This window comes from Cervus elaphus, chromosome 7, assembly GCF_910594005.1.
Source record: "Cervus elaphus chromosome 7, mCerEla1.1, whole genome shotgun sequence".
NCBI lineage: Eukaryota > Metazoa > Chordata > Mammalia > Artiodactyla > Cervidae > Cervus > Cervus elaphus.
Genome location: NC_057821.1, coordinates 33150229 through 33177446, shown reverse-complemented (window position 1 = coordinate 33177446; position 27218 = coordinate 33150229). Strand labels below are relative to the sequence as shown.

General features: G+C 41.5%; 2 protein-coding genes across 7 annotated transcripts in view; both read right to left on the bottom strand.

Annotated features, from left to right (window-relative positions):
• Positions 1-1879: 1879 nt before the first annotated feature.
• ARMH2 (armadillo like helical domain containing 2) lies at positions 1880-4848 on the bottom strand. Its single transcript, XM_043908811.1, has 2 exons — positions 4502-4848; positions 1880-2526 (listed from the first exon to the last, which is right to left on the bottom strand). Exons 1-2 carry the CDS (start codon positions 4761-4763, stop codon positions 2099-2101), a joined length of 690 nt encoding a protein of 229 aa, XP_043764746.1. The 5' UTR covers positions 4764-4848; the 3' UTR covers positions 1880-2098.
• A 3483-nt stretch (positions 4849-8331) lies between these two features.
• RIPOR2 (RHO family interacting cell polarization regulator 2) overlaps positions 8332-27218 on the bottom strand; it is a 206998-nt gene continuing 188111 nt past the window's right edge. For 3 of the 6 annotated variants that reach the window (XM_043908367.1, XM_043908368.1, XM_043908369.1), the window contains exons 14-22: positions 25279-25463; positions 22876-23044; positions 19059-19194; positions 17653-17814; positions 16548-16706; positions 15356-15561; positions 13471-13554; positions 10582-10672; positions 8332-10318 (exon numbers count right to left, since the gene is read on the bottom strand). In XM_043908367.1, the coding sequence (XP_043764302.1) occupies positions 10218-10318; positions 10582-10672; positions 13471-13554; positions 15356-15561; positions 16548-16706; positions 17653-17814; positions 19059-19194; positions 22876-23044; positions 25279-25463 (1293 nt within the window). In that variant the 3' untranslated portion in view covers positions 8332-10217. Of the gene's footprint in view, positions 10319-10581; positions 10673-13470; positions 13555-15355; positions 15562-16547; positions 16707-17652; positions 17815-19058; positions 19195-22875; positions 23045-25278; positions 25464-25514; positions 26589-27218 lie in introns of those variants that run through there. The other 3 variants (XM_043908370.1, XM_043908371.1, XM_043908372.1) reach the window with 3 other exon arrangements.

The following is a 27218-nucleotide window of genomic DNA, read 5'->3' as shown; positions in this document are numbered from 1 at the left end:
TTTCTGGAAAATGTCAAAAACGGATTGCTAGGATTTGGTAGCAGGGAGCAAAAGGGGAGGGAACTGAGGATTTTAAAATTTAATGTCAGAGCTAAAACTAGTAATCTTCTAGAAGAAAATAGGAAATTTTAGTGACCTCAGATTTGGTAAAGATTTCTCCAAAAGGACACATCACTAATTATGCCATAAATCGGATTGCATAAAAATAAAAAACTTCTCTTTGAAAGACTTAAGAGAATGCAAAGACAAGCCACAGACTGGGAGAAAATACTTGTAAAACATACCCAACAAAGGATTCTATCTATAAAGAACTTAAAACTCATCAAGTAGATAGACAACCTTTTCTTTAAATGGAGGAAAGGTTTGGACACCTGGAGAGCATATGTACAGATGGTAAACAAGTGTGTGGAAAGGTGGCATTGTTAGTCATTAGGGAAGTGCAAATTAGACCAGCGAGATTCTGTTAGGTGTGCATCAGAATGGCTCAAGTTTGAGAAAACCTTCACAATACCGAGAGTTAAGGATATGAAACAATATCGCATAAGGATATGGGACTCTGGCAGTCCTGGTGGCAATATTAAATGCTACAGGTGCTGTTGAACTGTTAAACCATTCTTTAAAAATTAAACACACATTCTGTATGATCCGACCATTCTACTCTTAGGTATTCTTACCTGAGGGAAATGAAAGCATAAGTCCTTTATGAAGATGAGCAAATAAAGCCCTTGTGCTCAAATTGTTATCTAGCATTTGCTTCTAAGAGAATCCTTACAAGGAACATCAAAGGAAAATAACCATTTGTTAAAATTTTGGTAAGCCAGTGTAAAATCACAGCTTAGCATAAAAATGCCTCTGAACCTGTTTTTCATCAGAGACCCAGCATTATTTGACTCTGAATTACAAAAGCATTTGGAAAATGTAATTTCTGTGACGCAGTTTCTAAATGGGGCTTCTGATTTCCAACCCTAATCACCTATGAACTGAGTTCTAGTTTGAAAAACTGAGTTACGCAATCCACAAAGGGTGAAAAGGTCCAGTGGCTCAGCAGCAGAACACAGCTTTTCCTGTTTTAAGTTTTGAGACAATTTCCCCAGGGAACCTCATGAATCCACATGATGTGAATAGCATCCCTAACAACATTCCTGTAATAAATAAAGATCACCGACCTAGACTTCCTCCAGGCCCCTCAGGTGAAAGCATGACACTAAGTTTAGTCAAGGCATGTCTGAAAGACGAAAGTATTCAATCTCTTGATGGCTCGAATTTAAGCTAGAGGCAAATATTAGGGTAGTTAGAGACACAAAAAGCTACAAGTCCTTTAAGTGCTTTTTCATAAATATTTTTTGTAACAAAGCTTTTGATGAGGCTGAACAGTATGGAAGTGTAAGTTTTCTTTTAAATATTTTCTAACAAAATACAGACGGAGAAAATCTAAGAGCCAAGCTTTAGGCTGTTCTTTGGGTATCTGTACACATAATACTCCATCTCTTTGCAGAGCTGGACCAATGGAGGTGAGCACTGCTCCATGAAGTGTGAGTTCCCCCGAACCCCTGGTCAGCCTGATGTGCAGTAAGATCATGTCTGAAAGCCAAACATGGCCTCAGCCAAGGATGTGGCACCTTGAAGGCTGGCACTGAAACAACGCAAGGATGCGTATGAGTAGGGCGACAGCATCCACTACAGATCAACAGGCTCCATCTACATCCCCTGTAGCATCCGTTGTGGCTGTGAGCTGGGTTTAGATTTGGCATTTCTGGGTACCTTAGCTAAATGTCATCAGTAAATACACCCCCAGCAAATACACCACTGCTTCTAACAGTTACATAGGTAATGTGTCTTCCAGACACATTACACATGTGTCTTCCAGAATTATAAAATTCTCATTTTATAAACTTAATTTTTATGACTTTATTTCAACAGGGGTGCTTTTCGTAAGTTTGGTTCATCACAGTAATGTTGAAAATGAATATAGAGTTTTTCCACCACCTAAAAGAAAATGCTGAAGAATAATGTTACCAGCTCTTGTTATTTATTTAAATTTTCCAGGGTAATACAGTGGGGTGCAGACAGAGGCATCAGGTAGCTGGATTCAGAGAAATTAATGCCTGTGAAAACCAATGAGGAAATATAGCACCTCTGCAAAATTCTCGGGCCATCCAGACCAATTCTCACTGGCCAATATTTCCAAGTGATATTTCAGAGAACTGCAGTGTTTAAGCTCCTGCATACAAGGCAAGTTATTGCATGTCATGACAGAGAGAACATAGCAACCCCAAAATTTAACCAGGAGGCTGCTGTTTGTTTCACTTTTCATAGTAGACTCAAGTTTGTCATCAAAAAGATCGACGAGAATAGGAATAAAGTGCAAATGTTTGGCTCTTTTCTGGCTGACAGGGTTTAAGTAACACCAAGATGCGACACTCTGGAGCAGCAGGATCTTTATTTTGGGTACCATCTCGTAATCTTTCAACAAGTGAGCTACTTCTTTCATGTACTCCCCTGCAAAATTTCCAGCAGTGGGTCCTCCTGTAAAACAAAGCATTTGCATTTCCAAAAGTATTTGATATGTCTAGTAGCTAGTAACATGAGTGCTCCTGTGTTCACACTGTTTTCCTCTCCCCCGCCACCCCAGTCTCCAAGTGCTGCTCTGAAATTGAGAAAGTGTCCATTGATCTGCGTGGGGTTACATGAAGAGCACTGGGAGGTCCCTGCCTGCTCAAAGCTCTTCCCTGGTTCCTTCATCAGGCACCTGTCAGTAATGCAAGATGAATAAAGCCTGGCTGTGTTCACCTTGCAGATCTCCCTTATGGTTTCATTCCAGAGTCTTGGTCTTCAGTGCTTGAAGAAGTACCAGAACATTAGAGCAAACATAGGAAAAACCAACAGGCTGAGCTGCAAGGTCAGGGTCTTACTGGCAAGAGAGGTTTTTCCCAAGTTGTCCATCATTATTCTGTTCTTAACGTGTTTCTCAGCCCAACTCTTGCAGATCTGGGGCCAACCTGGTCCTTGACTCTACTCCCATCCTATACCTGGACCCCAGATCTTCCTAGTTCAAATCTTGAATTCTGAGAAGGTCATAGATAAGAAGGCACTGATGAAGACAATTTAAATGGTGAGGAGTGGCTGGTACAGTTGTCTGGATTCTTAGCCACTGGAGTTTCGACCTCGCTTGGATTTCTCTTATTTGTACTACCACAGTTTCATGGTTTTAAGAATTTTCTCTTTGATGTAAAGTGTTAGCGAAAAGCTGGCATGAGCCCTTTTCGTTGTTCCCCACATGAAATGAAAGGATTCTGATCCCTTTGTAATTAGCTAATTCTTGCCCCCAATGGTGACCATGGCTCTGTAGTGAACTGAGCCTGCCTCCTTGGTGGTTATGGTTTATCCTCCTGCACACGGGCATTTTCCTGAGTTCCTGTCCTCTCTGGTCCTGTGCTAGTGCTTCTTAATCATTCTGGCACCTTTCGGTCCAGATGGCACCCATCGGTCCTTGTAAACACTAAATGTTTTCTCTCATGGACACCATTCTGTTGGACGTAGTCTATCAGAAGGCATCAAAATAATTCATTTTCCCATTTAAAAAATAATCTACCAATGACACTAACAGCTACCAACAACAGCTTCTAATTAGGAGACATGTTATTGAGGGCTGTCTATAAATTTTTTTTTTTATACGTCCTGACATTTATTAGGAAAAAAAGGTGAAGCAAGTGTGGATTTGACAGAACAGTGTGTCTTTAAATGGTTTGTGTTAGTCGCTCAGTTGTGTCCGACTCTTTGCTACCCCATGGACTGTAGCACACCAGGCTCCTCTGTCCATGGGATTCTTCCGGCAAGAAAATGTGTGGGTTCGCATTCCCTTCTCTAGGAGATCTTCCCAACCCAGGGATAGAACCCAGGTCTCCTGCATTGCAGGTAGATTCTTTACCATCTGAGCCACAAGGGCCCTTAAATATAATTTCAACCCTTACCACTTAATTCTCTAGCCAAGTGTACATTAATAGCTGTTTTTCACTAATATACCTATTGGCTTTCCTGGTATTAATAAGTGTTTTAAGAGCCTAAAGTTCTTACTGATTTTTCTAAACTATTGCCTGTGTAATGCATTTTTTGCAAGATAAAATATAAAATATCAAGTAGTTTTTCCATGTAAAAGGGTTGACAAATGAATACAGTATAGTCTTTGATTTTTTTATGATATTAAAACATTTTATAGGCAATTTCAGTGTATATGTGTGTATACATAATTTAAATGAATAAAAATTAGAAAGTACCTAATTAGTCATATAGCCGATGGCCACATTCTTTTAAAACATGAGATCCTTGAGGAGAAAGTAATTAGTAATCATCTGGTGGTACAGAGAGGAGAGACTAATAATTTAGGCAAAGGAAATGTTATTGGACTCTTAAAATGAGTGCTAGGAGACTCACTCACTGACAGTGTTAGAACAGGCAGAAAGGTTGTGGAACACTCCGTCAGTACCGCTGGTTAAATCAGTACCTGTAAAGGCCAACAGTCCGATTCTATAGGCAGCTTGAGCTCTCTGTTCAAGGGCTAGAGAATTATCTGTCAAAATATTGCCAAGCATCATTATTTTTTCTTTATGAAAAATACTCTCAGCTGGAGGGATGTATTCTTCCTCCTTCTTAGTGCAGAAGCCCTTAACGGCAGCCCAGCATTTCTGGAGGCGGTGATATAGCCCCACGAAATACTGAAGAACCTGAGTCCAAAACTGCACATAATAAGCCTGAGTCTTTGCCATTGTGTGAAAAGGCCAAGGGTGCTTCAGTCACATCCCTGGCAGTAACAGAAGCGAACAGTCGAGAACTCGGGAACTCATCACTTAGCAACACTGGAATGGCATACACAAATCCGGGGCGGGGGAGCCATGTACGCCGGACTTCTTTCTTCAGCCGGGCATTGAGGCCTTCTGCACTTTTAGCTAAACCAAGCTTACATTCGCTTCTCTGGTGCGCAGAATCTCACCTCAAACTAAACCCCTCACACACACTCAGTGAGTTCCTGTCTTTATGCCTTGTTCAGGCGATGTCTACTAGGAACTTGCTCCTTCTGCTTTGACTGTTCCAACGTGTCAAACTTGCCACTCATCTTTCATAGTATTATGCCAATTTTGCTTACTTGTTACATAGAGTTTTTCTCTACATCATAGATTTTCTGTGTTGATCCTATTTTGCTGAGAAAATGGAAGCAGTCAAAAAAGAACTTCCAGGACTTCCCTGGTCATTAAGTAGTTAAGAATCTGCCTGCCAATGCAGGGGACACAGGTTCCCTCCCTGGTCCGGGAAGATTCCACATGCCCTGCGGCAACTAAGCCCACATGCTACAACTACTGAGCCCGTGACCAGGAGTCCCAACAACGAGAAGTCTGCGCACCACAACTAGAGGACTTCATGCAGCGACAAAAACCCAGGGCAACCAAAAAAAAAAGGGAACTTACATCAGTTCTCTCCATTATATCCACCCTCTGATCTGTGTGTGTCCATATCCTCTGGCTTTCCTCCTGTTATGCTCCCTCCGTTTATGCAGATTTTAACCAATCCTCCTCACTCCATTCAAGGAGATTGCTCACAATCCTTCTTTTGCCTCTAATTTTTCCATCTCAGCTGGGACCTTTGCATCATCAAGAAGCATGCTGTACCTTTTCTCATTAAAAAAAATTAAAACAACTCTCTTGACCTCATAGAGCCCCTTCCCCTGGTTATTCATTTTTCTGCTCCTCTTTATACAAAAACTCTTCGAAGAGCTGCCATACTTGCCATTTGAAACATTCTTTGAACTTCTCTTAAATGTACTCCAAATTGGATTTCAACCCTATGGCTCCACTGAAATTGCTCATCAGGGTCACTGGGGACTTTCACTCTGCTGAATTCAATTCTCAGTCCTCAGCATTTGTCACTCATTGCTCCTTGGAACACTTTTCTCACTTGGTTTCTAAGATGTCATATTCCTTTAACTTTTCCCCACTGGCCATCTTCCTTTTCCTTAGCTGTCTCCCCCTCTTCCTTATGACCTCTGAATATTGGAGTGGCCTGAGGCTCAGTCCTTGTACCACCTCTTGTTTTTTATCTATACTTCCGAGATGAAATAAACCAGTCTCGGTGGCTTTAAATACCATTCACATGCTGAAGACTCCCAATTTTTTATTTTTAACTGGATTTCTTACCTGAACTCTATACACAAGTACTTTCAATCACCAAGATGGTATCTCCATTTCCATGCCTAAGAGGCTTCCCCGACTTAACATACCCTCAAAGCAGAATTCTTGGTCTTTCTCTCCAAACCTGCTGCTCCTCAGTTTCCCTGTCTTGGAAGATGGCATTCTATCTTTCCAGTTTTTCAGACTGAAATTTTTGGATCCACCCTTGGCTTTTGCCTGTTTCATATCTCAGTTCCAATTTATCAACAAATCCTACTGGCTGTAATTTCAAGGTAGAAATTTGGATGCCTTTCCAAATTTGGGACATTCTACAAAATGTACTTTTCTGTATTCTTCAAATATAGTAAGGTGTGGAGGTTTAAAGGGTGGGGGCACAACTGTTCTAGATTAAAAGAACCTAAAGAGGAGAGTCACCATAGGATCCAGCAATCTCCCTCATAGCCATGTATCTGGAGAAAACTCTAATTTGAAAAGATATATACACCCCAATATTCATAGCAGCACTATTTGCAATAACCAAGACATGAAATCAACTTCAATATTCATCTACAAATGAATGGATAAAGAAGATGAGGTACATATACATAATGGAATACTACTCAGCTATAAAAAGAGTGAAATAATGCCATTTGCAACATGAATGGGCAAAGAGATTATCATACTAAGTAAAGTCTTAGAGAGGAAGACCAGTATCATATGATAGCACTTATATGTGGAATCTAAAATATGACACAAATGAACTTATTTACAAAACAGAAGCAGGCACAGACATAGAAACAAACTAACTTATGCTTATCAAAGGGAGAGTTGGGAGAGGGACAAGTTAGGAATTTGGGATTAGCAGATAAACACTATTATAAATAAATGAAATAGATAAACCACAAAGTCCTACTATATAGTACTGGGAACTACACTATCTTGTAATAACCCATAATGGGAAAGAATTTTAAAAAGAATATTTTTATATCTATATGAGTCACTTTGCTCTGATTCAGAAGCTACACAATAGTGTAAATCAATTAAAAAAAAAAAAAAAAGAACCTGAAGAGGCATGACAATTAAACATGTAACCCATGGTTGAATCCTGTATCCATGTGTGTGCATGCATGTGCGTGAGCATATGTGTATGTATGTATATTCTATAAAGGCTACGACTGGGACAACTCAGGAAACATAGAGCCTGCGTTATCCAATATGGTAGCCACTAGCCACATATGGCTACAGAGCACCTGAAATGTGACCGATCTGAATTGTGATGTACTGTAATTGTAAAATATATACTCTATGTCAAAGTAGGAGAAAAAGAATGTAAAATATTTTATTAATAATTTTTATATTGATTACAAGTTGAAAGATTTTGGATATATTAGGTTAAATAAAACATATTATTAGAATTAGCTTTCCCTGTTCTTGTTACTTCATGTGGCTACTAGAAAATCTAAAACATCAAGCATGGTCCCTTTTTAAGGCTTTTGCATTTACTGTTGTGTCTGCCTGGAATGTTCTTCCCAGGGGTATCCACATATCCACATCTGTCAGTTCCTCAGATCATCCTCGAAAGTCATTTTCTCTTAGGCCTTCCCTGACCACTCTCTTTGAAACTTGTGATCTTTGCCCTATCCCATTTCCCATCCCCAGCCTTGGCCTTGGGCAATTACATTCCTTTTTTCGGTCTTTTTTTTTTTTTTTTGGCCACATTGCATGGCTTGTGGGATCTTAGTTCCTGGACTCCTGGCAGTGGAAGCGCAGAGTCCTACCCACTGGACCACCAGGGCATTCCCTCCTTTTCTGTCTTATTGTCTTCTCTTTCCAGGATATGAGCCCTGTGAGGGCAGGAATTTTTATGTCTCACAGCAAGAGACCAGCACAGCCAAAAAATAAATAAATAAATTTAAAATATACCAATAGCAACTTAGACAAAATGGGGCGGCACAGGAATGTGTTCCAAATGAAGGAATCAGATAAAATGTAGCTCTGTTTTTCCTCCAATTAGCATTACAACAAATCTGAGAAGTAAATATCATTCTCATGTATGGATAAAGGAATTTCAAGATAAGAATAAATTCAAGTTGAGAATGAAGTGTAGTGTGTTGTATAAATACCAACTCAACAAGAACATGTGAAAAAATATAGCAGACCCTGAACACGAAACTAGTAATTCAAAAATAATTTTTATTTTAACTTACATGATTGAAAGAGTGACGAATACAAATGCCACAAAACTAAAAGCACCCCTTTCAACCAAAAATAAAATGCAGGAGTGAATACAAAAGGTATAGAATTAATTATTCATGCAATACTCAAAAAAATAAAAAACCCAAACAACTAAACAGTTCTGTGACATTTGTGATTTGACTTTCTACTAAAAAAAAATCACTTCAACCATTTGACAGGGACTACAGACTATACATACTAACTGTAGGCTGTACAATGTACCTTTAAAAGGAAAGATATGCATATATATAATATTTATAAATTTACAAATTCATATATACATTGTAACTTCACAGTTGAAAGAACTTATCTACCAGGAAGCCTGATAAACAATTTACACTTTAAAAGAAATAAGAATTGTTTTTAAAGGTCTTGCTAAAATGTAAATATTTCAAATAACATCTAAATGATTATACAAGCACATTCAGAGAATAGTAGATATTCCACAGTTTAAATTACACGCACACATATTATTTTGATATCTTGGCATATCCCACCTATAACTCTTAATAGGAAGAAAAGTTATTCAGTAAGAGCTACTGAATGGACTTGTACTTTATTTAAAGGACTTACTACCCTGATATGAAAGCAATGACAGAAACTGTTTTAACTATTTGGCCAAAGGTTCTTATCCAGTGATGAATGATTTCTCTAGGTCAGTAACCATCATTCAGGGCATTCTTCTTCCTTACCTTACAGTGGTTTCTATAAAAGCGAAGACCACTGTTATTGATCCTCTGTTTTCACCCCACTGTTGTCGTTTACTCACCAAGTCGTGTCTGACTCTTTTTGACCCCATGAACTGTAGCCTGCCAGGCTCCTCTGACCATGGGGTTTCCCAGGCAAGAATAGTAGAATGGGTTGCCATTTCCTTCTCCAGGGGATCTTCCCAACCCAGGGATCAAACATGCATCTCCTGCCTTGATAGGCACATTCTTGACCATGAGCCTCCAGGGAAGCCCCTTTCACCCCATTAGGATTCCTCCAACTTCTATGTTCTTCTTCAAGGAGCATCATAACTTTCTGAATTAAAATCACAGCTTTCTGAAAACTTCTGGTTTTGATCTGCCTTAGCAGCAAAATACTTCTATTATAAAAAGTATCATTTAAAAAATGGCTCTTATTTTAAAAAAAAAAAAAAGCTTAAGTTTTGAGTATCTTCTTAAAAATGAGTATGGTATAATCTTAATAAGGTAATTTTTAGTGATCTACCTATCTTTTTTTTTTTTTTAATCCATCTTTTTTTTTACATACTGGAAACATGCCTTTGGATTTTTCACGATAGAGAAACAAAAGAAATTGTGGAGGCTTGAAAAAATGAAAATAAAAAATCTTATAATGTGTTCTTTTACCAGGTTCTACAGGCAAACTTGTATTTGAAGAAATTGTTTTATTTTTTTTTGCTTCGCATTTAAGGTAAAATTAGGTACCTAAAGGGGCCACTCAACCCTGAGAACACAACAGAGGAAAAACTGCAAGGCATATGATATTTATCAAAGTATCATGTGACTATTTCAAGCTTATAGAAGAACTTCCAAAAAAGTACAAAGATGGCTGTTTTAAAATTCCACACATACTAGATAAGACAGACTCTTCTACTAAGCTTTGTCAGCTGCAATCAATGATGTAATCTACTGAAATATACATAGCCCTATTCTATTGGCCAAAGGAAAAGTAGATAAGCACTGTGAAACTGGACTTTGGATTCCTTCCATAACATTTTAAATTTCCAGACAACCTCAACAGCTTCCAGCTAAGTCACAGCATCATCTTGATTAACAGGGCCATTTATTAAGACAGCTGTTAGGCAGAGTCAGCTTGTAATTAAAAGGCCGTGGCAACTTCACTTGCAAGACGACCTCCAACTTTTACACAGTCTCGAGGAAATTTGTCCAACTGTTCATATGCCAGCCGCCCATCTTCTCCTGGATACAGAACACCAAAAATAAATACCAGTTTGAACTTAACGTTTTTATTCATCACTCAAAATAATAACTTAATACCAGTTGGTATTAATTGATCAGTTCTTCATGCTCTGTGTGTGTGTGTGTGTGTGTGTGTGTAACTGGTTGAGGAGACAGCCTATAGGAGAAAACTTGCTCAAACAAGGCACATGAAACTTCTTAACATTACCTTTGCGAGTGTCAGAAATAGACAATCATGTTACAAAAAAAAAAAAAAAACTCACCAAGAGATAAGAGAGTTTCTGAGGCCACATTTCTGATTTCTTCAGTATCAGACTGACACAATGTCACCAGCATTTTAATGCTTTCAGTAGCCTACAAGGAGAAAAGAGTTAAAACAGCGTTCTGACATTTAGGTGTGGGACTACAGGAGACTTAGCATTTTCACAGCTGGTGGGGACTTTAAAAACCACCCAGGTCTTCCCAAACCCAGCTGAATATCAGCATCACTCTGGGAGCTCTTATGAAAGTACAGATTCCTGATGCTACTCAGACACATCAGATTAGAACCTCCTGGATGGAGCCCAGGATGTGCACTTGTGGGAACTCTGATGACCAGGGAAGTTCCTCATTTCACAGGGGACTCCAGGCCGAGAGAAGGGAAGTGATCAGCCTGATTTTCCAGAATAGAATCCACTTCTCCTACTTCTTTCTACGGTATCTCATTCCTTCCAAAACAGCTCTAATTTAAGAATTCCTAATTTTAGTTTATGTATTAAAATAGAGGAGATGAATAAAGGTCAAGGATGGAATTCGTCTATTTGTTTCTGAGCACTCTGAACCAGGCGGTTCACAGGGCCTGGGAGACTCAGCCATGAACATGACATGGTCCTGACCCTTAAGAGTTTACAGTCTGGTGGAAAGACAGACAGTGAAATAAGTAAACTAATTATTATGATGAATGACAGGCTGAGTCAGGGTGCTGGGGCCAAACACAACTGGGGGATGCAGAGTGGTCTGATCAGGGAAGTCTTCTTGGAAGAAGTGTATCTTAGAGGAGTTGGTCAAGTTTGGGCAGGTGGTAAAGATGTGTATGTGTGTGTGTGTGTGTGTGTGTGTGTGTGTGTGTATGTGTACGTAGTGTTTGGGGGTGCGGAGAAGGAAATACAGGGCCCAAATCAAGGGGAGGCTTATAAGCCTTATTAACGGTTTTGGATATCATTCTAAGATCATGGAAAGTCATGCAAGAGGTTTAAATAGGACTTGTTTTTTAATTCTGAGCTTTCTAACCACAGAGGAGAGGACGGACTGCAGGGAGCCAGAGAGACTGGTGGGAATGTGGCTGGAATCCAGGTGACTAGAATGGGGATGAATAGGAGAGAGTTTCTGGCTACCAAGGAAGTGGGATGTGCAGGATGAGGAGGCTGGCTGGAGGTGGAGGCTGAGGGCAAGGGCAGGTCACTGATGGCTCCCAGGTTTCTGGCCTGAGCTCCTGCGAAGTAGGTGTACAATCCACTCATACACCGGAGACAAGGAGAAGGGGTGAGATGGGTGGAGTCTGAGGTGACTTCCTAGGGGAGATACCTGAGAGCAAGCTGGATCAGAGGTGGAAGGGATGACATGGGCTGGAAACATGGGGAGTTATTAGCATAGGCATGACCATGGAAGGGAGGACACATAGGAGGAGAGAGCCCAGCAGAGTGTGTCCATGAGCGCCAGTGCTGAAGGCCGGTAGATAAAAGAGGGCCTGCTGTGAAGAAAATGCTCTTCCAGTGATTCTGAAGAGCTGATAATGAATAACGCATCATGGTTTTCTTTCTTGAAGGAAAGTGAGGCTCATGGAGTGGTAGTGTTGGTGCTGGGCGCCGGAAGACAACAGACGGAAGCAAGCATGGGTGTTTCTATGGGTTCGGGTAGCCCAGCAAGACAGACAGGGAACTACAATTGCATTTGAGAACCCTGACCTCTCAAGCTTGTTTCCGGTATGGTACTAGGAAAGAAATATGTCGGGTGTCTGTTTGCTGTCATTGATTTAAAAAAAAATATTTTTTTTCTCTTGACACGTTAACGAGAGTTGACTGGTTGAGTCTGCGCTATTTTTTTTACATCATGCTACTTGGAGCCCTTTTCAAGAGCTGGGGGGCTGTGGATGGTTTAGAAAGAGGTCTTTGCTTCAGCACAAAGGATCCTACCCTAGGAGGAAAGAGTAATGGGGAGGAATTGCTGCTCCCAGACTGTGGACATGCTGGAGTTTAAAACTGTAGCTTTTAAACCTTCACAGCATGTAAATCCACAAAAACTGGTGCTGATCACGTATCCTTAAGTCTTACTTTACATTAACTGTGTCTCAGCCATCATCGCTGACCTGTCACTATCAGGACAGCACCCAAATGCACAGCAACCACTCTGGGCCTTTTTTTGGCCACCTCAAGGTAATTTTTTGACCAAGTAACAAGGAAGTCAAATTTTCCCAGAACTGTTTTTCTTCACAGGTCATTAACTTTTTCTTTTGAGGTGTTAATCCCTTTCTTCACGTCCCAATAGGTCTGCAGGTCCTCGCACACATCCAAGATTTTAGCAGATCTCAAGGTGTGGCCTTTTCATTCTTTTCTCAAGGATGATTAATCTTATATTTTGTGATTAAGGTCAGCCAGACATTAAATCTTGACTACTAAAAGGCAAGCTCCTTAAAACACTGGCAATTCTCAGCCCTCTGACACAATGAAGATGGACGAGCTGCTTAGTAAAAGAGTTTCCAGGGAAGGATTTGGAAGTTATTGGCACATTGGATTTTAGTACTTCTTCGCCAATTTTATTTATCTCTGCCGTACTTCTGTACACAATAAAAATTGATGAAATCAGCATGTCATCTCTTTTTTGGCATGAGAGACATTTTTCTAATAGTGGCCCTGAAGCAAATTGATTCCTCTGAGCTACTGAAAAAGGGAATTGTTTTCCAAAAAGTATTGACTTTAACAAAACCAAGTCACATTTAGGTACTATTTGAAGACAAAAAGGACTCCCAATTAATGCACAGGGTAAACGAGAGGAGAAAGGCTGCTAAAGCAGGCACTTCCAAATATGGAAAGAAAGCTGTCTATGCACCTGGCTTAGTCTCAAAGCCAAAGTCAGCTCGAAGCTGACCTGCCGGGGGCTCCAAGGCTGGGCCTTACCTTCAGGCTTTTCAGGGCCAGGCAAGCTGCCTTCTGGAGCCGGAGGTCAGACTTTGTTAGGGCTTCACAGTAATAGAGCAGGGCCTGAAAGAGAAGGAAAGATGCCATGAAGACATTCTGATTTGTTTGTACTTTCAGGCTTCCCTAGTGGCTCAGTTGGTAGAGAATTTGCTTGCAATGCAGGAGACCCAGGTTCAATCCCTGGGTCGGGAAGATCTCCTGGCGAAAGGAATGGCAAACCAATTCCAGTATTCTTGCCTGGAGAATTCCATGGACAAAGGAGCCAGGCTGCCTACAGTCTGCAAAGTGTCAGACATGACTGTGTGACTAACTTTCACTTTTTTTTTTCAGACGTATGTATCATTTTTACTCCCTGAGATAAGCTACAGGTAAAATGAGACATTTTGCACTACCCTCAGAGTGTGGGGGGGGGGGAAATCCGTTAAAATTCATGTTGATTAAAAGAGCTTGATCTTTTTATCCAGTTCATTCATGCCTTCTATTCTATGACTGGCATCGCATAATTCATGGTCTCTTATATCTTGCTCTTTCAGTGTGGGTGAGGGTATTTGGCCCAAAGAAGAGCATTTTGAGCAAACTCTCCTAAAAGACTGGAGCTTTGTAGGAAAGAACAATATGAAGTTCATGTTCTCGGGCCAAAATGTATTAGAATGGAATGTCTTCCCAGGAGTACATCCCACCACACACTAACTCAGATAATTAGATAATGCCTTAAAAAGGTTCAGCAAACTCTTATCTGAATCCAACAGCGGACCCCCACAAGGACAAGAAGGGCCAACTTTTATTTTCTTTAATGATCTGAAAGTCGACGGGAGGTGGGTTTTAGAATGACTGTTTAGGTTGTAAAGGGCTCTCAGGTTGTAAAGGGCCTGCTTGTACTAGGCCCCAAAGTACTTGAATTGCATATGCTTATTACACTTGGATGACTATTGATTTGAAGCCGAGAGAGATAAACTGTCTCCTCCCTAGCAACAGGAGAGATGGCTTTTAAAGTAAAAAGTAAAAAAAAAAAAAAAAGTAAAAAAATAAAATAAAATGAAATAAAGTAAAAAGTATTCTAGCGCTTTGACCCAATAGTCTGATGACTTAACTGCAAAGTATTCGTAAAACATATGTGCGTAAACATGCATATGTATGTTCATCATCATATTTTTCAGAGTTGGAAACTACATAAATGCTCATTAATATGCAATACAAAAATAACAGGTTATTTATATACTGAGATGCCACTAATGTATCAAATAGAATAAAGTAGACCAATATGTTATGACATGGAAAGAAAATAACCATGATATATTACATTTAAAAAATCATTTGTGCAATAAGATAGTGTGATCTCATTTAAGAAAAAATAATTATATATGTTAGCATAGACATAGAAAAGATCTGAAGGAATGTACACTAAGTTATTAATAGTTTTCTCTGGGGGCTAGACTTACAGGACCTTAACTATTTTCAGTATATTTTTATAGTTTAAATCATTTTACAGAGTGCATATCAGTAATAAGAGAAAAAGGGACTTCCCTGGTGGTCCAGTGGTTAAGAATCTGCCTTCTAATGCAGGGGATGTGGGTTCAATCCCTGCTTGGGGAACTAAGATCCCACATGCAGCAGGGCAACTGGAGAAGCCCCTGAGCCACAACTGTTGGGCCTGGGTGCTCTCAGAGCCAGTACTCCACAACTAAAGAAGTCCGCGGCACTGCAACTAGAACAGGCCCATGTGCCACACAATTTTTTTTTTTTTAATTTTAAAAAACAGGAGAAAGAAAGTTATTTTACAAAGGACGAGATGACAGAATATTAACAGTAAATGGCATAAAATTAGACAAGCTTCTGCCTTGCCGCCCATCCTTTCACGCCTTACCTTTTCCCTGAAATGCTCGCTTCTGGAGGCAGCTGTCAGGTAAAGCGTCACCGCCTCACTAGCTCCGCGGTCCTCCCCGGTTAGGAGCAGAGCCAGCGTCCTGAGTACTTCCTCCTGTGGGGCTGGGAGGCTGCCGGGGGCAAGGTCACTCATGGCCTGGAGCAGTTTCTCATCTCTCAGTGACTGCAGAGTCTGAACCACCGAAACTGGAGAGAGAGGAGGAAACAGAAGTCATTTTCTGATGGTAAAGTAGCATGCTCATTACAGATACAAGGAAGAGTCAAGGATGTACTTAATAAAAGACCCACGGATATACAAAAAGTTAGCATATGAGAAAGGTGATGTTTCCAATTAGTGATGGTAGAGGAAGATTTTCTTCTTCTTCCTGTGATGCCAATTACCGCGCTGAACATGGTGTCTTGGAGTTTAAAGAGCAGGACCGAGCCCGAACCCGGGTCAGGGTCAGAAGCATTTCCACCACTAGCAAGCACTGTGCCAACCTATCTACTCCCAAGAACACACCTTGCCTCACCCTCCTGCTGCCCATTGTCAAGCGTGGGTGGAGAAACAGCACAAACTTGGGAACCAGAAACCAGCCCCTCACAGCCTGGCTCCACTCCTGAAGAGGTTTTCACTCGAGGCAGATACTGGCTCTGTTTCTCATAACTGGAGTGCCACACGAGAAGGCAGTGACAAGCTTCTCTGCCGCTCCCCTGCACTGGTGTCTGTTTTCTTCAGTCCCTGAAGATGACTCTCCCTTTTTGCCTCTCCCTTCTCTCTGTTCCCAATGTGTCACCCCATCCGCTTCTTGGGAATGGGGTGCTCACTTCTGCTTAGTATTATGAAAGCGCCACCAAAAAGGCATTATAAAATATCATTGCCTATAGGCTCGATCTTACAAATGGCAAACACATTCATGATAGACAAAAACTTCAGCAGGGCCTTAAATCATTTACCAGCTTTCTGTTAATGGTACACCCCTGTTGAGCGAAAAGGATGTGCTCAGCAAACCCTTGTTTCATTGTCAAAGGGCTCACTCATAAAAGTCCAGGAGCCATCTAAAAGACAAATCTTAGCCCACCTGTTGACTTGGGGGAAGAAAAAGCTATCATCACTAAAAACTATGATTGAAGAGACCGAAGATCATCCCAGATTGAGACCCCCCACAGTGTGAGCAAAGAACATGTCCTACCTTGCTTGGCCAGCTGGTTCAGGTAACTCTCCAGGTCACTCACGCCATGGCTCGTAAAGTAACTGTAATACTGGAAAACAGTGATGACTTCGGAGGACAGGCTGGCGGGAAGCAGGGGCTCAGCTCGGTCCAGGATTTGGGACACCAGGGTGTGAAACACTGTTTGGAAGGGGAAGATACGAAGCAGTTTTTAAGAAACACAATCAATCATTCATTCATCCCTCATTCACCTATCTTTCCATTGAGGTACACAATGGAGTGAAGTCTGTAAAGTGAGTTCAGTGGACAGCATATCTATGTACCCGTGTAACTATCATTTGGATCAAGATACAGAAATCACTGGGATGCCGTTAGGTTCTCCTGTGCTCCCTCCCAGTCTACTCCAACCATAGGGAATCAAACTTCTATCAACTATCAATAATAGTCAAACTTCTATCAATACATTGGCTTTATCTGTTCTTGAACTTCATATAAATAAAACTATATAGTATGTACTTTTTGAATCTAGCTCTTTTGTTCAAAAATTATGTGAGATTCATCCAAATTATTGCTTGCAGCAGTACATTTAGTCTTTTTGAAAACTGCTGTGTAATATTACCATTTATCCCTTCTCCTGTTGATGGGCATTTGAATTGTTTCCATTTTTGGTTCCTGTGAATAAAGCTGCTATGAACCTTCTTATACCTGTCCTCTTAAAAAATGAGGATAAGCTCGTATTTCTCTTGACATACTTAGGAGTGGAATTGCTTGATCGCAGGGTAGGAGTATACATATTCAGTTTCTATAGAAACTGTCAAGCAGTTTTTCCCAAGTGGTAATACCATTTGACGCTCCTGTATTGGTGACTTTTTAATGAGGAAAGGATACATACTTCAATAGCAGTACAGACATACGGTCCTTCTCAAAGTCACTGCTGATATTTGGAATGAAAACATGTTCCCTGTCTTTCCTTTCTTTGATTTTTCTGAGTAGATGATGTTTTCTCTGGAGGGGAAGCCTCTTATCTGGGCTAGCCGTGGTGGGGAGTGTTGAGGGAACCGCACCAGCACTTACTACTTTCAACCCAAAAGACGGAAATATTTCTCTCGCTCCTGCTGCCCTGTACCTGGGTCTGCAAGCCCGGGGTAGTCTCTGTTGACGGTTCTGGCAAAGCTGGCTTCTAGCTGCTTAATCACTCTGTCCGCGGAGCTGTGGTAGACCCCAACCGGCGTGCAGCACTTGGTCCAGAAGGACAGCAAAGACAGCTTTTTGTGAAATTCCGGTATGGCTGGAACAGAAGAGCAACCCCCCATCCCACAACTCAGTGAAACAGATGCAGAGGTGGACCTGGGTGGGGTGGGGCAGGCATCACCAGGGGCCTTTCTATCTTCTTTTTTTTAAGACTAGTTTTTAATCAGAACTACAGGATTCCCCTGTTGTTGGCAGGTGGTCCTGAGGGCAAAGAAGAGGAGATGAGGAGCTCATCCAGCCTGGGCACTAAAGAAAACGCGGCAAAAGCAAACTGTTTGCTTTCTGTGATAGAAAACAGCAGGTCTACCCTCGGGAGAAAGTCTAATCCCCTCATCTCCTGCAATTTAGCAAATAAAACTGTACGGAATCAGAGAATCAAACCCCAGGAGATTTTCTGCAGCGGGGGAGCAGAGCAGAGGGTGACTGAAGGCGCTTTTCACCCTTCCCAGGTGGCTCTCCGACTGAAATGACTGAAGAGCCACGCGCCACAGTCAGCATTTCACTCCAGAGGCTCTGATCAAGCTGAGGGGCCTAGGGAGGAGCGGACAGGAGCCTGAATGTCCTGCCGCTTTTCGCTTTTCGCATCTCTCAGAGACCTGTCAAGGTCACCTGCTCCTGGGAGGACCTGAAGCTGGAGGCAGAAAGAACCTACAGGGAATTTCAAGTTTAATTGGAGATAATCCAGAAGATCCTAGTTTCCCACTATTTCCACTATCTGACAGGGAAAAAAAGACACAAATTCTTGTCTCTAGGAACTAGTCCTGTAGGCAGACCACACAAGTTCAAAGGCATCTCTCCTCTGTCAAGTTTGCCATTTAAAACTCTGAACCAGGGATTCTCTTGAAGGTCTTTGACTCCTTGTATTTCTGTCTTTCACAGTAGGTTTGGGAGCATCTTGCCTTTGACTGTCAACTGCTGTGGGTTTTGTCTCGGCCAGCTCCACCGCACAGGGGCAGTCCTGATCACCTATCCCCAGGGGGAACCACACCACCAGAGGAGGAGGGGGTTCTGTGTATACACTAGAGTCTGCCTCCTGGAGGTGGAGGCCCCTCTAGAAAAAGTTAGGTGTCTGCTGCTTTGATTCTAAAGGCTGAAGCATGATGTTAATTGTGACCACACTCGAGTGGCAACCTTCCTCTATTCTACAGCCCAAGAGGCTTCTCTGCCATCCTAATAAAGCCATGAAAAGATGCAGGTGGGGATTGGGGTGGGGTAGGGTGGGTGGAAGGCTCGTGGTGTTATTGGTTGTAAGAATCTGGCGGTGTCCCTGCAGGGGCTCACCTTCAATGACAGAACTGATGTTTCCAATGTTCTCATCGCTGACGGCCGAGAGCTTCTCCATCACCTGGATTTGCCTGGAAAGTTTCTCTAAGAGATTGCTGGCCACAAATGGGGTTTTGCTTGAAAGAACAATTTGCTGATAAAACAAACAGAACCACTGGGTCAGTCATTGAGGTCAATAGAGCTCAGCCTCATCCTTCTGAATGAAGAGGGGATGTTAAACTCATAGATATTTCTGTTCCAGTATAGTGGTCCTTATTCCAGGCCGGTTACAACATCTGATGAAATCAGACATGTTTTTGTTGCTTTCAACTTTTTCATGCCTAGGCAAATTCTAGAGTTTTCTCAGTAGTAGGGCTGCAAGGTTATTATAAAGTTGCCTTTCTGTATGTACTGTCAATCCATAAGACCTCGTTGAAACTTGAAGAGCATATTTAGGTTGCCACTGGTGTGGAAGCAGAAAAAAGGTTTGTTTTACAAGTGTAGTTATTTTTCATGGCCTGGATTCATATCATTGTTTTCAAGCTGAAAATTAAGAGCATGCTGTATGATGATCATAATTACAACAAAAGTTACCTCATTAATGAGTGCTTACTATGTACCAGGCATTGGTCTGGGCCTTATACATGAATTAGCTCATGTTATTTTGCACAACAACCCAGCTGTGGCTAGCCAGAAGTGGGTACTTTTGATTTTCCAGTTAACTGATGAGGAAACTGAAGTACAGAGAGGTTAAGCAACCTGTCCAAGAGCACCTTAATGGCAAGTGATTTCATTTGTGTGCAGGTCATGAGAATAAAGAAAGACCCGAGAGGAGAAAGGACAGAAATCAGTCACTGTCTGAAGGTTCTAGTCCTTTCTGCGTCTCTGTCCCCTTCACTTGGCAGGCAAGGCTGCAGGATGCAGACCTGTACCATCATCCTGTTTGGTCTCAAGCGTTTGGGCTCTAAAGCAAAATAATTTTTCAAATTCAAAAGTCAAGTGCAGCAATTATATACAAATGCCTTTCATGTAAAAAAAAATTGAGTAGAAAAGAACTGCTCCATTTTAAACATAATTATAGCTATTATAATTCTTACGGAATACCCATTTTTATCTCTTTCCAATTATATACCAAATGAATAAGCAAGCTTACTGATTCAGGTTGTTTTGTTCAGTTGCTCAGCCATGTCCGACTCTATGCTACCCCGTGGACTGCAACATGCCAGGCTTCCCTGGCTTTCATCATCTCCCAGAGCTTGCTCAAACTCAGGTCCTTTGAATCAGTGATGCCATCCAACCATTTGTGAATTAGAAATCAGGTTTCTACCTTGATTTCTACTTTATTCTACATCTCCTTTATTCTACACCTTTATGTCTATCTCTTTTGTTTTTCTTTTCTCTTTTTAAATTTAAAGATCTAATTGGCTTTATTAAACAATTCATGAATTGGGCAGTGTCCCATGTACCACATAGAAACGGACTAGGTGGGATTACTCCCTCTTGTTTTTTCTAGTGTTGTTGTTCCCCACGGAAGAGTTGAATTTGTTTTAACCATGGCCTTACTGTAGAGAGAAACACTGTACTGACTCTTGCATGCCAATTAGTCTTTGAGCGAACACATCAGCTTCCTTCATGGAAGAGAATTCTTCCATGTCTCATGAAGTAATGACTTTAAGCCTGAAAGGTGAACAGGGAGTTTGCTCAGCAGAGTCTCGGGCTCACCAAGGACAACGGGCTGTGAACACCATCTCATTCCAATGCTTGGTGAATAGAGAATAGCTGTAAGTCAACAACAATCCTTGTTCATTTTGGTCAGAAAAAATCTGCGCCGTCTGCCAGACTGGTTGTCAGTACCTGGCTTGTAAATTAAACACTCAACAAAAGAGATCCACCGGGGTACTGGCCAACCTAGCACAAGAGTCATGACTGCCTACCAGCTTCCCACAGAATGTGAGTGTCTGAGGCGGCTTTGAGGGTCTCTATTCATGGAGAGGCAGATTCTTCTACATCTCATCATGAGTGTGTTATTTAAAAAATCAGTGTTAACCCACTCCCAGCCTCCCTGGGTCCTTCCTCCCCACCCTGCCTCAGGCTTCGAATTGAACACATCCTCTTAGAAGCATGATTTCTCCTCTTTTTGCACTCTTCCTGCCTGACCCAGCCCCTTAAAACCATTACACATTTGCTTTCACTTTCTGTTCCTGATTCCCGCACATTGAGGCAAGGTGAGAGAACAACAAGATTGGGAAAAGATCAACCACTGGGAGAGGAGGAAGCATTCATGCAGATGCTTGGGGGAAAGTGCTTTGTTCGAGACAGCTGAAACCCTCCCTGCAACAAAAGAACGTCAAAATAGTTGTTCCACTGCAGACAGTGACTGCGGCCATGAAATTAAAAGACACTTGTTCCTTGGAAGAAAAGCTACGACAAACCTAGACAGCGTATTAAAAAGCAGAGACATCACTTTGCCAACAAATGTCCATCTAGTCAAAGCTATGGTTTTTCCAGTAGTGGTGTATGGATGTGAGAGAGGGATCATGAAGAAGGCTGAGCACCAAAGAACTGATGCTTTTGAATTGTGGTGGTGGAGAGGACTCTTCAGAGTCCGTTGGACTGCAAGGAGATCGAACCAGTCAGTCCTAAAGGAAATGAACCCTGAATATTCATTGGAAGAACTGATGCTGAAGCTGAAGCTCTAACACTTTGGCCACCTGATGCGAACAGCGGACTCACTGGAAAAGACCCTGATGCTAGGAAAGACTGAGGGCAAGAAAAGAAGCGGGTGACAGAGGATGAGATGGTTAGGTGGCATCACTGATTCAATGGACATGAGTTTGAGCAAACTCTGGGAGAAACTGAAGTATGGGGAAGCCTGGCATGCTCCATGGAGTGGCAAAGAGTTGGACACGACTGAGCGACTGAACAACTGTGGCAAAATCTTAAGTGGTAAAGCAGCCTGAAATGAGAAGAAAAATGAGCCCCAGGGTGTCCCAGAATGAAAATGAACTGGTGAGGAGAATGCCTGTAAAATATTCTTTCTCATTGGTAATTAGTACTTATTCGCAATCTGGGAAACTGTGGTTATATTCTGTAGCATTTTGCCATTAGCTGTCCAGGTGATGGAATACTAACTAATGTGTTGGGTTTATGTTAACATAAGTTCAGTAATACTGGCTTTCAAAGTCCATTCGTAGATGGCAGAATGCAAATTCCTTTTTTAAAAAAATCACAGGACTTCCCTGGTGGTTCAGTGGTTAATACTCCTTGCTTCCACTGCAGGGGGCATGAGTTCCATCCCTGGTCAGGGAACTAAGATCCCATATGCTGTGAAGTGTGACCAAAAAATTAAAAGAAAAAAATCACATTACTCTCACCTATTATCAAATAATTTGAAAGCGAGAGTTCACTACATGTCACTTACTACCTGTTAAGGTCTGAAGATCTAGACTTCTTTTTTTAATTTCTAAAAATTTATTTTATTTTTTTGGCCATGCTGTGAGGCATGTGGGATCTTAGTTCCATGTCCAGGATGGAATTCATGCCTTCTGCAGTGGAAGTGTATAGTCTTAACCATAGGACCACCAGGGAAGTCCTGGAGATCTAGATTTTAAGATGAAAAACCCAGGGTTGAAGGAAGATGGCCATGCAATTTAGAGTTTTTGAATTCAAATCAAAGCAGATGAGATAGGGCACGTTCAGGGAGGTTTGGCTATAGATGATTATTCTCACATTCCTAAATTCTCCTTTTCCTGGGAAAACTGAAAAAAAAGGAAGCACACATTCTTGGTGCATCAACACCTGGGCTCTAAAAACCCGGTTCAGTCGCCAGTCCTACCTGGACGAGCTGCGTGCAGTACTGGAGGTGCCTGATGATGGTAAGGTCCAGGCTTTCATTCCCCGTGGTCAGCGGGAGAGGGCTTCCTGCCACACTAGTCCCAACTCCCGTGTCCTCAGTCAGGGCTTCACTGAGATGCCCCCTGGCTTCTGGGTGAACCGATCTGTAACTGTTGAAGCAGGAAGGGGAGCAAAACGTTAGCTGTTTCTTTCTGCATGGAGACCACAGGTCAAAACTCAACATGGCTTGTGTCAGGCCCCCACAGCACCCACTGAAAAGTCTTGCATTTGCCTACCTCAAAAAATCGAGATACCCTTCAAATACTACTTTATCACTAAGCCTGGTCACCAATTTGCCTAATATTAAAAAGATCGCTTCCAGAGTTCTCTGTTTGCTTCTCAAGCACAATGAACTATTTGTAAAGTCGTCTCACCAAGAAGTCTTCTGAAATGTGACCTCATTTGGGGGCACTTTCCTGCTCTGTTGATGGGGTGATTTGCCAAATTTCTGGGATAAAACTGTCCTCTTTATTTGTGGTTTCCCAAGAGCAATACCATTAAAATAATCAGTCAAGGCTTTTTCCTGGCCTTGAATCAACTGCCACTTGAAAAAGAGGAAGCAAAGCCACTGGGAAGAAACATGACGTTCGCAAAAAGGGGCATTTGCATCACTTTCTTCTGCCTTGCAAGTTCTGTGCAAACTCCATTGCTGAAATATTTAAAGTTGTATCATGATGGGCACTTACATTTAAAGGTAAATATGTTGCATTTATTATCTAATTTTATTCTTATAATGAACCTCTGCAGAGGGGAGAGAGGGAGGGAAGAGTCTCATTTCACCCATGGAAGGAATGACCAGCAGAAACGTTAACCAGAGCATCCTAGTTCACACAGCTAGGTGATTTTCGGGTTCTAGTTTCATGCTCCCCCATCTCCACAATTTAAAAAGATCATGCACTAGAGTTTAAAGGCACTGAATGCTTTATTCTGATTCACACTGGGTTTCCAAGAGGGAAACACTCAGATTGTGGCCTGGTAGTCAACCCACATTTAAAATACACACACACACACACACACACACACACTTACCCTAAATGTCTGATAACACACAGTAAGACTGATCAAATTAGACATCTTTAATGGGAATGTTCTGTAGAATTTACAAAGGCTATGATATTTCTGTTCTTAAAATGCTTATATTAGGAAGAAAACCCTTGATCTATTATGAAATAGCTTCAGCTAACAAGTATACAAGAAGAGTTTGATTTAAGAAGCATTTCACAAATGCAATTAAGTTAGAAAATCTCAGTGTAGAATGCAGAAAGATAACTTAAACATGACATTCATTTCATAAATTCTCTTTGTTACACTCCCAGTTTGCTCAAGGGATAACTTCTATTTCTCCCTTTTTCTTTTCCTGGTTTCATTTTGGCAGAAGAAACCCTCCAGGAATAACACAACTTCAAAATATTAACACCACTCAGAGAGGTCTGTGAAGGTTGAACAGTCATAGCTTGTTGTAATTTGAAAATCTGTGCATACAACATGTCAAAAGAAAAGATGGAAGGAAATCCACCCTTTCCTTTGGGAAAGTGTGCATTTTTTTCCCCCCCAGCAAATTAATGGAGCTATGTTCACTGTGCTTACAGAATGGACCCCAGGCTCTAGCTCTGAGCATGTGGTTTGGTACAACAAAGCCCAGTGAAGAAAGTGATGAGGATTTCATCTTTATCCTCCCTTCCCACTGCCCCGATTCATCCCCATCCTAGAGAAGGCCACATTCTCCACCCAGAGGCCTGCAGATCCACTGGCAGATATCAGTTATTAGTCATCCCTTCCTACATTCTAAGGAAAATATGTGCCATGGGTTTTAAGCCTGGCTTTGAAAGAGGCACTGATGACCTTAATGAACTGCAAAGACCCAATAGCCAAAAGGAATAGAGAGATAAGGGGTTGGAAAAGCAAAGTCTAACAAAATGAAGAAATTAGGAATAAGATGTAAATCAAGGAGAACCAAGTCAAGACTGATCATCCAGTAAGAGTTCTCCAGAAACATAGTATGTGGAGTTAATTTAAAATTCATTACACTGGGGCCAAGCTGTAGACACTGAAACCTACAGGATGGATATGTACACATCCATACTTACAATAAGTGTACACATACTTGTACAAAAATTTGCCTTTCATTTATAAAAAGGAAAATTTCATTTTTCTTAAACAACACCAAAAAAGGTGAACTATATTTAAAAATTGTACAGGACAGTGAAAAGGAGCTGTAAACCAATTCAGGTAGAGAGTTTTATCTTCCTGAAGATGTGTATTAAGTCCTATCCGGTAGCAATAAAGAACTGCTGTACCAGTAATGACAGTAGAAATGGAAGCAGATGCTGACTTCAAGACTTACCTATTTTTCTCAGTCTCAGTGTCTGAAAATACTGAGTCAGCACCTCCTCCAACATTACAAACCTCATCACCATCCTCCTCCTCCTCGTCAAAATCAGAGGTGTTCAGGAAATCAAAGCTTTCTAAAGCACTTTCAACAGTAAGACTTAAACTGGAAGACCTGCTTCGGCTTACTGCTGGCTTGCACTGCAAAGGCAGAAGGTACCAAGGAGAATATCAACATATTCAGAAGGAGAAACACAACAAAGACACCCAATGGGAGATGCGACACTTTCTTTTTTTTTTCCAAGCTTTTATTTTTATTTTTTTGTTGGCATTAAAAGAATTCATTTAAAAATCTTCTTATAAAAAAGTACAACCGTGGATAAAGTGACACAGTATCTGGGATTTGTTGTGAAACAATCTGGGGGGAAGGAAGCAGGTAGAGGAAGACAGGTTTGGCCATGAGTTGAGCATTGTGGAAGTGTGCTGATGGCCACATTGGGATCCATGATTTGATTCTTTCTATTCCTGTTTGAAATATTTATAATAAAAAGTTTTAAAAATACTACAATCAGAAAGTCTTGGGAAACAGAATGACTATTCTCTCTCTTCACAGGGCTCAACCCCAAATAAAGTTCAACTGGCAGACAAATCTAAAGGGTCAATGCCAACTACTAACCAATCTCTTAACTCCAAGTGGCAACGTGGTCTGTGCCCTGAGACAGGGCGAGCTAACTACAGCACCTGTCCTAAAGGATTCACAAAACAAATCCCAGAAACAGAAAACTACTCAGATTCACTAATGCACACTCTCTAAGTAGATTTAAATACTAATTTTACATTCACAGCACGTAATTTTCCTTTGAGCATCGAGGAGAAAATAAATGGCACTAGCACAACAAGAAGTAGCTGTGCTTCCTTTACAACTTTGTCTTTGAAGGAACAACGTCCATCTCTTCCCTGACTGGGCCCTGGAATTATGTGAGCAAATCCATGCTATGGCCTGGTGAATTCTGTATTTCTGGACATTAAACAGAAACATTACAAACAGGGTCATGCCCGTTGCTTTGAGCACAGAGATGGGGAGCGGTTCTTCCAAATAGTCAAAAGGATGTTGGGAGGGATTGAACGGGACAAATCCTGCAAGTAAAAGGAGCTAAATGTCCTCCATCCAGTTAGGTGGCACTCCCTGCTGACTTCGTTACACAGGGTCGGAAGGGCCTGGCAGGAGTCTGAGTCTTTTAAATCAGAGTTGTTTCATTCGCCCTCAGTGATCTCCGTCCAAGAGGCAGCACCATTTAGTTTCTGATCCTCAAGGTGTTTAGCATCCTAGGAATGTGAAGGAGGAAAAAAAGAGAATGCTTTGCCAGCAGATGCTTTAATCCTGGCTGGAGACAAAGCTACTTGCCCCAGACCTTGACTCTAATGTCATTTTCCATCTCAGAGAGAAAGGAGGAGCCATTCCCAACTCAATGCTCTTCTAGGGTCTTCTTTCCTAAGCTAGACTGCAGAATCTGATCGTGCACAGTATGGATGTGCTTAAACACGATCAAAAGAAAGAAAGGGGGCAGTTAAGAAATTTAGGACAGTTTTGGAGCAAGAGCAGATTGAAACAAAAATCTTGAAAGAAACCCACAGCCACCAGGTTTTTAGAAGACTAATGGATGACTTGCTCAGTGCTTCCTGGTGGACTGAGCACCCTAGATGCCTGGAAATGGGGGCTGCCATCACCACTAGCTTTCTTTGAGGCATTTATTTTAGGTGGATTGTGTCTTGGCTCTTCACATTTAACACTTTTCTGCCCACTAAGCAAAGCTGGTCACCTGTGCAGATAAGCACTTGTTGAAGGGATCAAAGACATTTTCACTGGGATACTAGACAAGCAGCCTCCATCCATGAGCCCTGAGCTGATGCTCTGGAGTTATGTTTGATGGGAAGCAGATTCAGAGTGCCCTTCCC

Excerpts from the sequence above, each read along its gene's own strand:
- ARMH2 (XM_043908811.1), bottom strand. The coding sequence starts at position 4,763 with ATGGCAAAGACTCAGGCTTATTATGTGCAGTTTTGGACTCAGGTTCTT. Across the intron at positions 2,527-4,501 it reads CGGACTGTTGGCCTTTACAG|GAGGACCCACTGCTGGAAAT; the intron begins GTACTGATTTAA and ends TTTGTTTTACAG.